Source organism: Zootoca vivipara, chromosome 2 (genome assembly GCF_963506605.1).
Source record: "Zootoca vivipara chromosome 2, rZooViv1.1, whole genome shotgun sequence".
In the NCBI taxonomy this organism is placed as follows: Eukaryota; Metazoa; Chordata; class Lepidosauria; order Squamata; family Lacertidae; genus Zootoca; species Zootoca vivipara.
This window is the reverse complement of record NC_083277.1, coordinates 9,730,921-9,745,060: the sequence shown is the minus strand read 5'-3', so window position 1 is coordinate 9,745,060 and position 14,140 is coordinate 9,730,921. Positions and strand designations below refer to the sequence as shown.

The following is a 14,140-nucleotide window of genomic DNA, read 5'->3' as shown; positions in this document are numbered from 1 at the left end:
CTAGGAGAAGGGGACGACAGAGGACGAGATGGTTGGACAGTGTTCTCGAAGCTACGAACATGAGTTTGACCAAACTGCGGGAGGCAGTGCAAGACAGGAGTGCCTGGCGTGCTATGGTCCATGGGGTCACGAAGAGTCGGACACGACTAAACGACTAAACAACAACAATCCTTTGGCATAGGGTTTGGCCTGTTTGTCCAATATAGAGAGCTGAAGGGCAGTGCCATCTCAACCCTTCAGCCATCTCAACCCTTGCTTTTTCATGCAAAACCATTTGCAGTCGTTTTCGGTCATCAACAGCTATCAGTCAGTCAATCACCCATTTCCACCACCCTTCTGAGTGATCCCCCCTCCCCTCCCCCTCCCCACCCCCTCCCCACCCCTTCTCTACATACCGTAAGTGCCTGGGGACTCCTATTTCACTGTATCTGAAGAAGTGTGCATGCACACGAAAGCTCATACCAAAATAAAAACTTAGTTGGTCTTTAAGGTGCTACTGAAGGAATTTTTTTATTTTACTTCGACCCAGACCAACACGGCTACCTACCTGTAACCAGAACGAGGGGAGATGGAGGCAGCCTTAACATCGTCCCCAAGCAAAGTAGTGGGGTAAATTATTAAAACCAAAATTGTGAAACATAAGGAGAAAGGAAGGTTGATGAGGAAGGCTTGGCAGAACTCTCAGGCAAAAGGGAGCCTTTCCTCACAAACCTTCTACAAATCTTTCAGATAGTTAACAAGTATAATCGTGCCCTTTGGGGCTCATATGCTCTTGCTTCCATCCTCAATGGGGGAACTCTCAGGAGATCTTGAAGGCTGAAACCCTAGATGCGGCAGCTGCAGGGGGATGTCTGAGGAGGAGACAGCTCAGGCCTTGGGCTCCACTGTTGAGAAACAAGCCTGAGCAGGAGGCAGAGGGGGAACTGGGGGCTTCTTAATGCCCTTTGACTCCATTCAGAGCAGGAGAAGCTCCAAAAGGACAACCCCAGATTGTGGTTGGTACGTAACCACAAGGAAAAGGAGGCTCCGTATAATTCTAAACAGATGCATATGGAAGGAAAAACCACCGACTTTGCTCTACACTCTGTTTCAGGCTTTCTTTACAAGCTCCAGCGTCAAAATATACAGGGACCATTCTGTGGGACAGGAAATGGAAGGAGTAAACCAAGGTTACTCAATTCCATGGAGTAAGAGCCTGGCATGTTCACTTCTGAAGAAATAGAATCCCCTGTATGAAATCCTGGCAGCCATTTTTCATTACCTTTCCATTGTTTCATTGCATCCTCCACAAGGTGATTTAGACCACAGGATTCCAATACAGTATCCTGTTCCTTCCTGTGCTCACTGGAAGGACAGATCGTGAAGCTGAGGCTCCAATACTTTGGCCACCTCATGAGAAGAGAAGACTCCCTGGAAAAGACCCTGATGTTGGGAAAGATGGAAGGCACTAGGAGAAGGGGACGACAGAGAACGAGATGGTTGGACAGTGTGCGGGAGGCAGTGGAAGACAGGAGTGCCTGGCGTGCTATGGTCCATGGGGTCACGAAGAGTCGGACACGACTAAACGACTAAACAACAACATTTTCATTGGAGAAATGTTAAAAGGGTGTGGTGTTTTGTGACTCCCAAGTCAAGGAGATAAGTAACTATCCAACCTTTAGAAGACATCTGAAGGCAGCCCTGAATGGGGAAGCTGTTTAATGCTTAATGATTTATTATGTTTTTATAGGTTGGAAGCTGCCCAGTGTGGCTAGGGCAACCCATTCAGATGGGCGCTGTATTAATGATAATAATAATAATAATAATAATAATCAGTGCTTTTTTTCTGGGGGGGGGGATGCAGGGGTACGCATACCCCTAAACATATTGCGAATCTTTGTACTTTTGTCCATTTACTGTATTTATTTTTCCCGATTTGAAATGGTGATTTTCTTGAGTCAAAATGAGAGTACTCCTAAACATTTTGTGTGTGAAAAAAGCAACAACAACAACAACAACAACAACTTTTCATCAGAGAAATGTTGGAGGGTATGCTTCTATAGGATGGCCTCGTTTAAATTTAACTTTTATATGTTAAAAGCTGGAGAGCATGTGCAATCGTGCCTTTTGTTAGAAACAAAATCAGTCCAAATACCTAAGAGTTAAATAGATAAAGCGTTAAATAAATAAAGTACTTGCTCCTAGAGAGACAAAAGAATGTGAGAAGGGGGGGGGAGTGTGTAGTTCCTGTCTCTTCCTGCTCTGTCTTACTCTCTGCCTCTCTCTCTGCCCCTCTCTCTCTCTCTCTCTGTTAGGGAGATGGGAGGAGAGCTGGCTCTTGCATTCCTGCAAGGAGAAAAAATAGGTGAGTTGCAAACGAGCCTTTGAACAATGGGGAAATGGAGTCCACAGGAATGCTGGAAATTGCTGACTGGAAAGGAGTCCACGGTAGAAAATGTGAGGGGGAGAATGTAACTCAAGGTCTTTCTCTCCCCCCACCCCCCAAAAAGCAAAAATTACTTAAGTGTTCAGGAGTCAAATTGTTTGAGTACCAAGGTACAACTGTATTGCCTAGCCCTGGTAGGTATTGATAGCACAGATAGCGCCATATAATCCCATTAGTAATGCCGTCTTCTGTCTTTCCACTCACCAGGTGACAGCACTGCATATAAGATCATAGAGGAGACGTCCCTGCCCCGCTCCTTTCCCCCACCCTGATGAAGGAGGTCGTGAGCTTGTGTGCTTTCCTCAAAGGGTTGAGGGCAAAGTTTCCTTGAGGCCTACAACCTGTGTGAACAGGCAGACCTCAGGGATGAGTCTACAGGAACATTCACGGAAGACCCACGCTGGAGAAGAGGGTGGTCTATTTGACCCGACGGCACTTAAAAACAAGGGCAAACTCTTGAACTTCGGCCAAATGGAAGAGGAGCAAGGTAAGAGAAACTGCACAGGTGCCACTTAAATTTAGGGAACCAATGGTTTTCAAACCTTTGGCCCTTCAGGAAATATTTATTGCATCCTCTTCATAGTTGCAGTTATTGTGACATTTATTTCACCTAAAAGTTTCCAGGCACTGTCCAAGGATTAAGCAATCATATAGGGCAGTGTTTCTCAACCTTTTTTGGGCCACGGCACACTTGTTCCATGAAAAAAATCACGAGGCACACCACCATTAAAAAAGTTTAAAAAATTAACTCTGTGCCGCCCTATATTGACTATAGGAAGGAGGAAATTAATCTCCCTCCCACCGCCCCATGGGAGGGGAGAAGCCTTCAGACCCCCAATTCTCCTCTCCCGCGGCCCGAAGTGGTACAGTCCAGGCAAGGCTCTGCCTGCCCCCGGATTACAAGGGCGCGCACACTTCCAGGGGAGCTGCGGGGCGGCTCAAAGGCGAAAGGTTACCTTGGCTGCTGCTTGTGAGTAATTCCGGACCGCGAAGCCCAGCGTCCGCCACGCAGCCATTGCGAAGGACGGGCGAAGGAGGCAGGGGAGGCGGAGCAACCTCGATGCGGCTTAAGGGGGGCCGGCGGCGGATCTGGAGCGCACCTCCCTAGGGGGCCTCCCTAGACTCTAAAACCACCCTCCAGTCGTTTGCACTGAGCTTTGGGAAAGAGGAGGAGAAATATTGCTTTCCGGCGGGCTAGTGTTGTACATTGGTGGCCGCCAGGCACGTGACAATGTAAATTGCCCTTCTCGTCGCCGCACGTCGCGGCACACCAGCCAGCGTCTCGCGGCACACTAGTGTGCCGCGGAACAGCAGTTGAGAAATGCTGATATAGGGCAGGGTTTCTCAAACTTAGGTCTAAAGCTCTTTTTGGACTACAATTCCCATCATCCCTGACCACTGGTCCAGCTGGCTAGGGGTGATGGGAGTTGTAGTTCAAAAACAGCTAGAGACCCAAGTCTGGGAAGCCCTGTGTTAAAGTGTTGGGGGATGAAGGTTCAAATCCCTACTCAGCCATAAAGCTGGGCCAGTCACTTACTACCTATTAGTCTCAGCTACCTCACAGAGTTGTGGTGAGGGATAAAATGAGGGAGGAGGAGAACTATGTTTGTCACCTTGCCCTCCTTGGAGGAAATGTAATAAATAAATCAGTGTTGTTATCCCCATTTTGCAGATCTGGGGCACGGGTGTGGTGAGGGCCGGGTCATGGATTTGTGACGGAGGCAAAGTCTGAACTGGTGTTCCCTGAATTATAAACTTAGTCCCTTAGTTTCTATGCTGTAATCTTGTATTCTCTGACTTGTGAGCAGTTATGGAGCCAAATGCCTTGTAAGTCTTTAAACTTGGCCAGTGCATCCTGGTGTCAGATGTGGCTCCAGTTCTCTCATTTATTTACATGATTCATATGGCACCCTTCGCACAGGGTGGCTAACAGGCAGGGACGTAACTAGCTGCTCCGGCACCCCTAGCAGCGTGTGTGTGTGTGTCAATCTGCTCATGGGGGTGCCATAGCGATCCGTGCACGGGGGGGGGGGGTCGCACTGAGCTGCCCATGGAGTCCACCTGGCAGACACAAGCCCCACTCTGCCATTTCGGGCAGCACAGGGCCCCAAGCCACCACGTCACTCCCAGGAGAGATGCACGGCTTGGGTGTGCTGCAGGCCCCACGGTGAGTGCCACCCACCATTTTGTCACCCCTCTCAGTGGGGACACCTGGGGAGGACCACACCTACTGCACCCCCCTTGCTACACCCCTGCTAACAGGAAAAGCAAATGAATAAGAGCTCATAAAATCCATTAAAAAAGCAAGTCCACACCAGAACAAATCACTGAATAATCATTACTAATAGTAGCAGCAGCAGATAAATCAGCAGTAGCTGATTTAGGACAGTCACGAACCAATGAACCAGGCAACGAAGAGAGCGAAAGTTGGGTTGCATATACACCATGCATTTAAAGCACATATGCTCCCACCAAAGAATCCTGGGAACCTTAGTCTACCCCTCTCAGGGCTACAATTCCCAGCACCCATAACAAACTACAGCTCCCAGGGGGAAGTAACGTCCATTAAATGCATGGTGTGTACACAGCTTTAAGTGCTTAACTAGCAGAGTCTTCTTGCTTTGTCTGAGTGCTGATTTGGGAGCTTTTATAGGGACCATCAGGAAACACCTGAACATCTCTGGCCTATTGGTGTACAGAGGATAATCTGGCTGGTGCATATTTCATCTCTGAGCTAGAGCTGGGTGGTGGTGCACAGGCTAAATCCCTGCCTGACATCTTTCAAGACCAGCTACAGGCTTAAGTTTCAACAGAACAGCTCCCTTTCCCAGGAAATCCCTTCAATTCTTCAGGGTTTGTCTGTTTTAAATCAATGTTACAGGTAGGTAGCCGTGTTGGTCTGGATCGAAGTAAAATAAAAAAAATTCCTTCAGTAGCACCTTAAAGACCAACTAAGTTTTTATTTTGGTATGAGCTTTCGTGTGCATGCACACTTCTTCAGATACAGTGAAATGGAAGTTTCCAGGCACTTATGTAGAGAAGGGGTGGGGAGGGGTGGGGGTGGGGAGGGGGGATCACTCAGAAGGGTGGTGGAAATGGGTGATTGACTGACTGATAGCTGTTGATGACCGGAAACGACTGCAAATGGTTTTGCATGAAAAAGCAAGGGTTGAGATGGCTGAAGATCGCTTATCATGTATAATGAGATAAGAATCCGATATCTCTGTTCAAACCAGGTCCCTCCATGGTTTTGAGCTTGGTGATAAGTTGCAATTCAGCTTCATGGCCAAGTAAGAATTAAAAAACCCTGGTCTCCAAGGTCCTAGTCTAACACTATAACCACTAACACTACCACCACACAAGCTCTTCAGACCTGCTGCCTCCTTGCCCTCTGATGGTCTCATGGTGGCAATTGGTAGCTCCATGGCTGGAGCTCACAGAGAAGGGTCTCTGATACAGGCTGGTTCATATCGGGAAGGGTTTATGGTTTTATAGTTCAAAACCAGCACTTTGAATTGAACCCAGAAACTATTGGAAAGCCAGTTGGGCCAGAATCTGTGTAATACGTTCGGTCCTCCGGGTCTCTGTCATTAATCTGGCTGCACTAGCTGTAGTTTCCAAACTGTCTTTATTTTTCTAATTTTTTTTATTCGTTTTGCAGATTATTACAAATCAAACCAAATTGAATTTAATACAATTTCTTAAAATATCAGGTTTCCCGCTCCTTTTGCAACCATGTGTCAAGCATTTCCTCCTGTATCCACATCACCTTTTATTTAGTGTCCAATTGATCCTTCACTTCACTTGTTAGTCCATTCTGATGACACACACACACCCCCTTAAAAAACACGCCTCTGTTACATCTTATAATTATAAAATCCATTCCTTCATATGCATTGTTGTTTGTGCTGGGAGAGTTCATTACTATCTTCCATTGTTCAGTCTTTGCAGTGCTTGTCTGGATATTACGAGGTCATATTCCATTCCTTCTGCTGATCACCAACTTGCATACTGTCTGCGACCACAAGTAACTCACAAACCGTCTTTAAAATCAGCCCCACATATAACACATTGGAATAATCTAACCTAGACCAGTGGCTAGACTGTACACAAAGTGTGTTCACTTTGTAGTCTCTTTCTTCTCCCATCAGGTGAGGGGAGCGCAATTGAGAGTATAGATCATCCACGGCAAGCCTCTGAACAAGGGGAACTCTGTGCAACCAAGAGAATCCCTGAAGGGAATGTTTCCGAACCTCCAGAAGCTGTTGAAAGTCCCCAAGGACCATGGAGGCAACAGGACAACTGTTTGGAGAACAGCAGAGGTAAATCTTGGCAAAGTGAAATCAGAGACCGCAAGGGAAGCCGTGAAGGTCAGGGGCAAGAGACACTGACTGAATTGGGGAACAGCTCAGGCAGAACCCAAGAAGAGAAGATATACCAGTGCTTATACTGTGGGAAATCCTTCAACGCACACTTCAAACTTGTTAGACACCACAGAATCCACACGGGAGAGAAACCATACAAGTGCTTGGATTGCGGCAAGAGTTTTAATCAGAAAGGAAACCTTATTGCTCATGTGAGGATCCACACAGGAGAAAAGCCATATGTGTGCTCCGATTGTAGGAAAAGCTTCAGCCACAAAGGCAGCCTTGTTTTGCATGTGAGAATCCATACTGGGGAGAAACCCTACAAATGCCCTGATTGCGGGAAATGCTTCAGCCGTTTAGGTTCCCTGAAAGAGCATGAGAAGACTCACACAGGAGAAAGACCATACGCCTGCTTAGACTGTGGGAGGAGCTTCAGAAAAATATCTGAGCTCACAACCCACCACAGGTTCCATACGGGAGAGAAGCCATACAAATGCTTGGGCTGTGAGAGATCCTTCAGTACGAGCTCCAATCTCATTGCCCATCAGAGGACCCACACAGGAGAGAAACCTTATAAATGCTCAGATTGTGGGAAAAGGTTCAGCCAGGCTGGGAACCTTAAAGAACACGAGAGAACCCACACTGGAGAGAAGCCATATAAATGCCCAAACTGTGGGAAAAGCTTCAGGCAAATCTCTTACTTTATTAAGCACCACCAAACCCACCTTGCAGATGAGGGGATGCATGTGGAAGAGAAACCATATAAATGCTCTGATTGTGGGAAAGGTTTTGGTGAGAAAGCGAGCCTCGGCAGACACCAGAGAATCCACACTGGAGAGAAGCCCTTTAAATGCTCGGACTGTGGGAAAAGCTTCTGCCTGAAATCAAATCTTGTTGTCCACTTGAGAATCCACACTGGTGAGAAGCCATATAAATGCTCCGAGTGTGGGAAGAGCTTCAACCAGACGTCAAGTCTTCATAATCACGAGAGAACCCACAAAGGGCAGGAACCATATAAATGTTTAGAGTGTGGGAAAAGCTTCAACAGACCTTCACAACTTAAAGCACATGAGAGAATCCACACTGGAGAGAAACCATATCGGTGTTCACTGTGTGGGAAAGGCTTTATTTACAACCACCACCTTGTGAGACACCAGAGAAATCATGCAGGAGAGAAACCTTATAAATGCCCAGGTTGTGGGAAAGAATTCAGCCTCAGATCGACCCTTATTAAACATCAAAGAATCCACATGGAAGGGACACAATTAAAAAATATGTAAGGTACGCTTTGAGCATACAGTACTAAACAGTTGAGAATCCATTCAGGTGTTGGAAATCCCATTCACAGCAGGCCTTGAAAGTGGGCCTGGATATTGTTGTGGCCTGGCCCTAGGCTAACGTGTAAAGTCAGTGAAATGAACGTTGAACATAGGGAATTGCCTTTTACTGAGGCCTTTTCATTCTCCTTTATTTATTCATCTTCTTACATTTATAGACTGCTTTATCCCCATAGCCTTTGGCAAGATAGGAGCTTTAGGAGTTTAGGACGCAGAGGGTGGGGGGAGTCCAGTAAGTGGGGAATGTGGTAAAGGCTTATAAACTTGTGCATGATGTGAAGAAAATAGATGGAGAGAAAGCCTTCTCCCTTTGTTGTGATACTAGTGTGTGTTTTTCATTTGCCACTGAAATCATAGAATCATAGAGTTGGAAGAGACCACAAGGGCCATCCAGTCCAACCCCCTGCCAAGCAGGAAACACCATCAAAGTATTCTTGACATATGCCTGTCAAGCTTCTGCTTAAATACCTCCAAAGAAGGAGACTCCACCACACTCCTTGGCAGCAAATTCCACTGCCGAACAGCTCTTACTGTCAGGAAGTTCTTCCTAATGTTTAGGTGGAATCTTCTTTCTTGTAGTTTGAATCCATTGCTTCGTGTCAGCTTCTCTGGAGCAACAGAAAACAACCTTTCTCCCGCCTCTATACAGTGGTACCTCGCAAGACGAAATTAATTCGTTCCACGAGTCGTTTCGTGTTGCAATAATTTCATCTTGCGAAGCGTGGTTTCCCATAGAGGAATGCATTGAAATTTAATTAATGTGTTCCTATGGGGAAAAAAGAAGTGCCAAAAAAAAGAGAGGCGCCGATTCACCCGCCACGGCCGGAGCTCTGGGGAGGGGGAAGCAGGAGGAGGGCCAGGGGTGGGAGAAAGCAAGGCCGGAGCCGCGGGGTCTCCTCCTGCCTCAGCCTCCGCTCCTTCAGGCGCCGCCGCTGTTCCCGCCAAGGGCGGCCTGGGGAGCTCTGCTGCTGCTCCTGCTGGAGCTGCAGAGGCCGCAAGGAGGGCAAGGACGGAGCCACGGAGGCTGCCATGAGTGCCAACCGCCGCAGGAGGCAGAAGTGGCGGCTGTGGTTGTCACCGGCGGAGTCCTAAAGGTAAGCGGCAGCAGCTTCCCTTCCCCTCGTAAGGCTGCTTTGTCTTGCGAAGCACGGCCATAGACAGCTTCGTTTTGCGAGCCGTCCAAAAAAATCGCAAAACGCTTTCGTTTTGTGATTTTTTTCGTTGTGCGAGGTGTTTGTCTTGTGGGGTACCACTGTATGACATCCTTTTATATATTTGAACATGGCTATCATATCACCCCTTAACCTTCTGTTCTCCAGGCTAAACATACCCAGCTCCCTAAGCCGTTCCTCATAAGGCATCGTTTCCAGGCCTTTGACCATTTTGGTTGCCCTCCTCTGGACACGTTCCAGCTTGTCAGTATCCTTCTTGAACTGTGGGGCCCAGAACTGGACACAGTACTCCATGTGAGGTCTGACCAGAGCAGAATACAGTGGTACTATTGGTCTACCAAGACTCCTAGATCCTTTTCACATGTACTGCTCTCAAGCCAGGTGTCACCCATCCTATATTTGTGCCTTTCATTTTTTTTGCCCAAGTGTAGTACTTTACATTTCTCCTTGTTAAAATTCATCTTGTTTGCTTTGGCCCAGTTCTCTAATCTGTTAAGGTCATTTTGAAGTGTGATCCTGTCCTCTGGGGTATTAGCCACCCCTCCCAATTTGGTGTCATCTGCAAACTTGCTCAGGATGCCCTCAAGCCCAGCATCCAAGTCTTTGATAAAGATGTTGAATAAGACAGAATTCTGTGGCACCCCACTAGTCACTACTCTCCAGGATGAAGAGGAGCCATTGATGAGCACCCTTTGGGTCCAGTCAGCCAGCTAGTTACAAATCCACTGAATCTTAGCATTGTCTAGCCCGCCTTTTACCAGCTTCTTTATAAGAATATCATGGGGCACCTTGTCAAAGGCCTTGCTGAAATCAAGATAGGCTACACCAGCCATCCCCAAACTGCGGCCCTCCAGATGTTTTGGCCTACAACTCCCATGATCCCTAGCTAACAGGCCCAGTGGTTGGGGAAGATGGGATGTGTAGTCCAAAACATCTAGGGCCAAAGTTTGGGGGTGCCTGGGCTACATCCACAGTGTTCCCTTCATCTACCAGGCTTGTAATTCTGTCAAAAAATGAGATCAGAATAGTCTGACATGACTTATTTTTCAAAAACCCATGCTGACTTTTAGTGATCACAGTGTTCCTTTCTAGGTGCTCACAGAGCGTTTGCTTAATGAACTGCTCTAGAATCTTTCCTGGTATTGATGTCAGATTGACTGGGCGGTAATTGTTTGGGTCCTCTCTTTCCCCCTTTTTGAAAATAGGGACAACATTTGCCCTCCTCCAGTCTGATGGGACTTTGCCTGTTCTCTATGAATTCTCAAATATTACTGCCAGTGGTTCTGAAATCACCTCTGCTAGTTCTTTAATACTCTTGGATGTAGTTCATCTGGCCCTGGAGACTTGACTACATCTAAACTAGCCAAGTATTCTTGTACTACCTCCTTACTTGTTCTGGGCTGTGTTTCCCCTGCTGAAACATCTGCTCCATATTCTTCAGGTCGGGCATTGTTTTCTTTTTTGGAGAAGACTGAGGCAAAGAAGGCTTTGAGGAGTTCTGCCCTTTCTCTGTCCCCTGTTTGCATTTCACCATCTTCTCCTCTAAGTGACCCCACTGTTTCCTTGTTCTTCCTTTTGCTACGGACATACCCATAAAAGCCCTTTTTGTTGTTTTTAACCTCTCTAGCAAGCCTGAGTTCATTCTGTGCTTTAGCTTTTCTGACTTTGTTTCCACACGTGCTGGCTGTTTGAATTCCTCTCTGGTGGTTTCCCCCTTTTTCCATTTTTTGTACATATCCCTTTTAAATCTTAACTCAGTTAAAAGTTCTCTAGATAGCCACCCTGGCTTCTTTAGGCACCTTCCATGTTTCCGTCTTGTTGGTATTGCCTGAAGTTGTGCTTTTAATATCTCCCTTTTAACAAACTCCCAATCATCATGAACTCCCTTCCCTTTTAGTCTTACTGTCCATGGGATCTCACCCAGCATTTCCCTAAGTTTTCTGAAGTCAGCTTTCTTAAAGTCTATAATTTGAGTCTTAGTATGCTTGTGCAGCAACTTACCTTCATGTATCCCTTGCTACTCTTTCCCCGCTTTCCTGATCCCCTTTCTTCTCTTCTGTCCTACATTCTCAATGTTTAGTTTGTAAGCTCCTCGGGGCACAGATCTTTCCTCCTCCTCCTCCTCCTCCTCCTCCTCCCCCCCTCCTCCCCCCTGCTCTTCCCGTGACACATATGCATATACCCTGCTTACATTGCTCTGTAAAATGCTTTGCATAGGAGCAAAGCTCAGTGGCAGACAGAAGGTCCCAGGTTCAGTCCCTGTGTCAGAAGTGAGCCAGCAATAAATCACACTGTGCAAGTTGTAGTTAACTCTTTATTAGCAAAAACATTATCTGCACAGGAGGGTCAGGCCCAATGGGCACATTAACTCATCTCTGGTTGGTCTAGCCTCCATGAAGTACTTGCTGAGAATGAAGGTCCCCACCTCCCCACAGCTGCTGTCAGTGGCTCCTGGCTGGTTGCCCAGGAAAGCATAAAGACAAGGTAAAGTTTCTTAATGTAATTTTTTATTTCAGTCCTTACAGAGAGAGGCTATAGAACCCAGACTCTGTGATAATGATGTTGCCCCGAGCGAATCTGCCCCCACCGCCAAGTCTCTCCCAGGTTCTCATTCGTCATTCTCATCATCTCCTCTACAGGTGCTGCTAAGTGTCCTCTGTCTTTGAGCTCTTTGCTCTCCTACTTTTAAGGCTCCCCAGGTTCTGGGAGATGGAGGGTCTGGAATACTTTCTAATGAAAACATGTCAGCTGGGGGTTGTTCCAGCTCTCCCATGATTTCCCTGCTTTCACCCTCATCTGCCTCTGAGCTGCTACCTCCCTCAAACCTCTGTTGTAAATCTATACCGTCTTCCTCTTCCTCCTCCCTGGAAGGGTCAGGATGGGGACGCGATCTCCACCATTCCTCCTCTGCCCAATCCCTGACAGCTGCCTAAGTTCCTCCTCTCCAGATTTTTTATCTAATTTCATGCCTCTTCTGGTTATGGGAAACAAGGAGGGGGAGGGGGGCAGGAGAGGTTGTCACAGCAGGAGGGTGAGGCATCCCTGACTCTTCCCCAGCCTGACTCATCTCTGCCTCTTGGTCTCCCTCCTCTCTTGCTTCAGCTTCTGCCTCTGATTCTGGACTTCTCTCTGCCACAAACTCCCCCAGCTCACGAAGCCATGTTACCCCTTTGGCTATATGAATTATAATAAATTCCTGTGAATATTTAATGGGCGTTTTTTTATTATTTGCTGTGATTTCTGCCTTATTGCTGCCGTGGTATTATCCCTATTTCATCAGCAGTGCCATAGCTATGCAGATTTGAGGATGGAGCCTTGCTGCAGAAACTTATTTGTGTTCCAGCCCTGAAACAATGAACAGGTTAAATGTTTTAGCCCACCCCCAACTGCTGCTTGCTCTCATCCTAAATGCAGCTGCTCTCTGAACCTCCCACAGGATGCAAAGGATGTTAAATTGTTTGGCCAAAATGGCCCAGTCAATTTTACAAACAGTCAATTTCCCCAAATGCTCCATTCAATTTCAGAAAGCACATACTGTATATTCCTGCGTATAAGACTACTTTTTAACCCAGGAAAATCTTCTCAAAAGTTGGGGGCCGTCTTATACGCCGGGTCGTATTACTTATACAGAGAGTATATATTTTAACTGGAAAAGTTGGGGGTCGTCTTATACGCCGGAATATATGGTAAATGTTTGTCCAACTGCAGCTAGTAGCTGTAGTGCAAGAGTGAGGTCAGAGCAGGAAATGTGACTCTATGAACCATAGACTACATTGTATCAGAAAGTAAACCCTGGTTAGATTAATGCCTAATGAAGCCCGCCAGATCTTCCAAATACTAACACAATAAAAAGTTGATTGTATGCTCATATATTCACATGGGCACATGGAGTCCCTTGCTGACTGCAACATCCGAGGGCAAGCATGTGAATGAGACATTGCAAATCAAATATTAGGTATTCTACCAGTGTATAGATTCTCCCTGCAGGGAGCTCTCTAATGCACCCAAGCCCACCATTGAGCAACATCCTTCTCCCTTTGCATCAGCTGTAAGAGGGGAAAACCATCTTGTATATTGCTGGGTTTCTGCTTTGCACAACACTTCAAATGCTCCACCAGCTGGTCCTTGGGGGCTTTGGGGGCTTCACCAGGCAGGTTTGGGTCAAGCCCCACCCTTACCTGTATGACCTCAGTTGTAGGGTAGGTGGACAGTGGCTTGCCCCAGACAGCCTCATAGGTCCTTCCAATATTGACCAACAACTAGCTGCAAGAATATAACAAATTAGAGGTTTGAAATGACAACCCGTTGTTTCAAGAAAGGGTTTGCAGGGCTAATTCTGGAGGTTTCAGTAATTGCTGTCTAGTCATTTTAGTAATTCCTGCAAAGACCAGAGTCCATAACTGGGACACTTTTCCACAATCCACCACATGAATTGGAATGAACCTGTTTCCTTACATCTCCTACATAAAATCTAAAACAATGTAGTATAAACACTGACAACTGGGAAATACTGGCCTGCGAGCGCTCCAGTTGGAGAACAGCCTTTACCAAAGGTGTCATGGGCTTTGAAGACACTCGAACTCAGGACGCAAGGGAGAAACGTGCTAAGAGGAAGGCACGCTTGGCAAATCCACACCGTAATTAACTCCCACCTGGAAACCAATGTCCCCACTGTGGAAGGACGTGTGGATCCAGAATTGGCCTCCACAGTCACCTATGGATTCATTGTTAAAACCGTGTTTTTGGAAGACAATCTTAGGGGTCTCATATAATCTTTATGCTATTTTTAATGCTTGTTCCCTCATAGTAGATGATACTGATTTAAATTGGAACTTTAAC

General features: G+C 46.7%; 1 protein-coding gene across 1 annotated transcript; it reads left to right on the top strand.

Annotated features, from left to right (window-relative positions):
• Positions 1-2,209: 2,209 nt before the first annotated feature.
• LOC132591569 (zinc finger protein OZF-like) lies at positions 2,210-8,623 on the top strand. Its single transcript, XM_060270740.1, has 3 exons — positions 2,210-2,344; positions 2,633-2,912; positions 6,577-8,623. Exons 2-3 carry the CDS (start codon positions 2,792-2,794, stop codon positions 8,070-8,072), a joined length of 1,617 nt encoding a protein of 538 aa, XP_060126723.1. The 5' UTR covers positions 2,210-2,344; positions 2,633-2,791; the 3' UTR covers positions 8,073-8,623.
• The last annotated feature ends 5,517 nt before the right edge of the window (positions 8,624-14,140 follow it).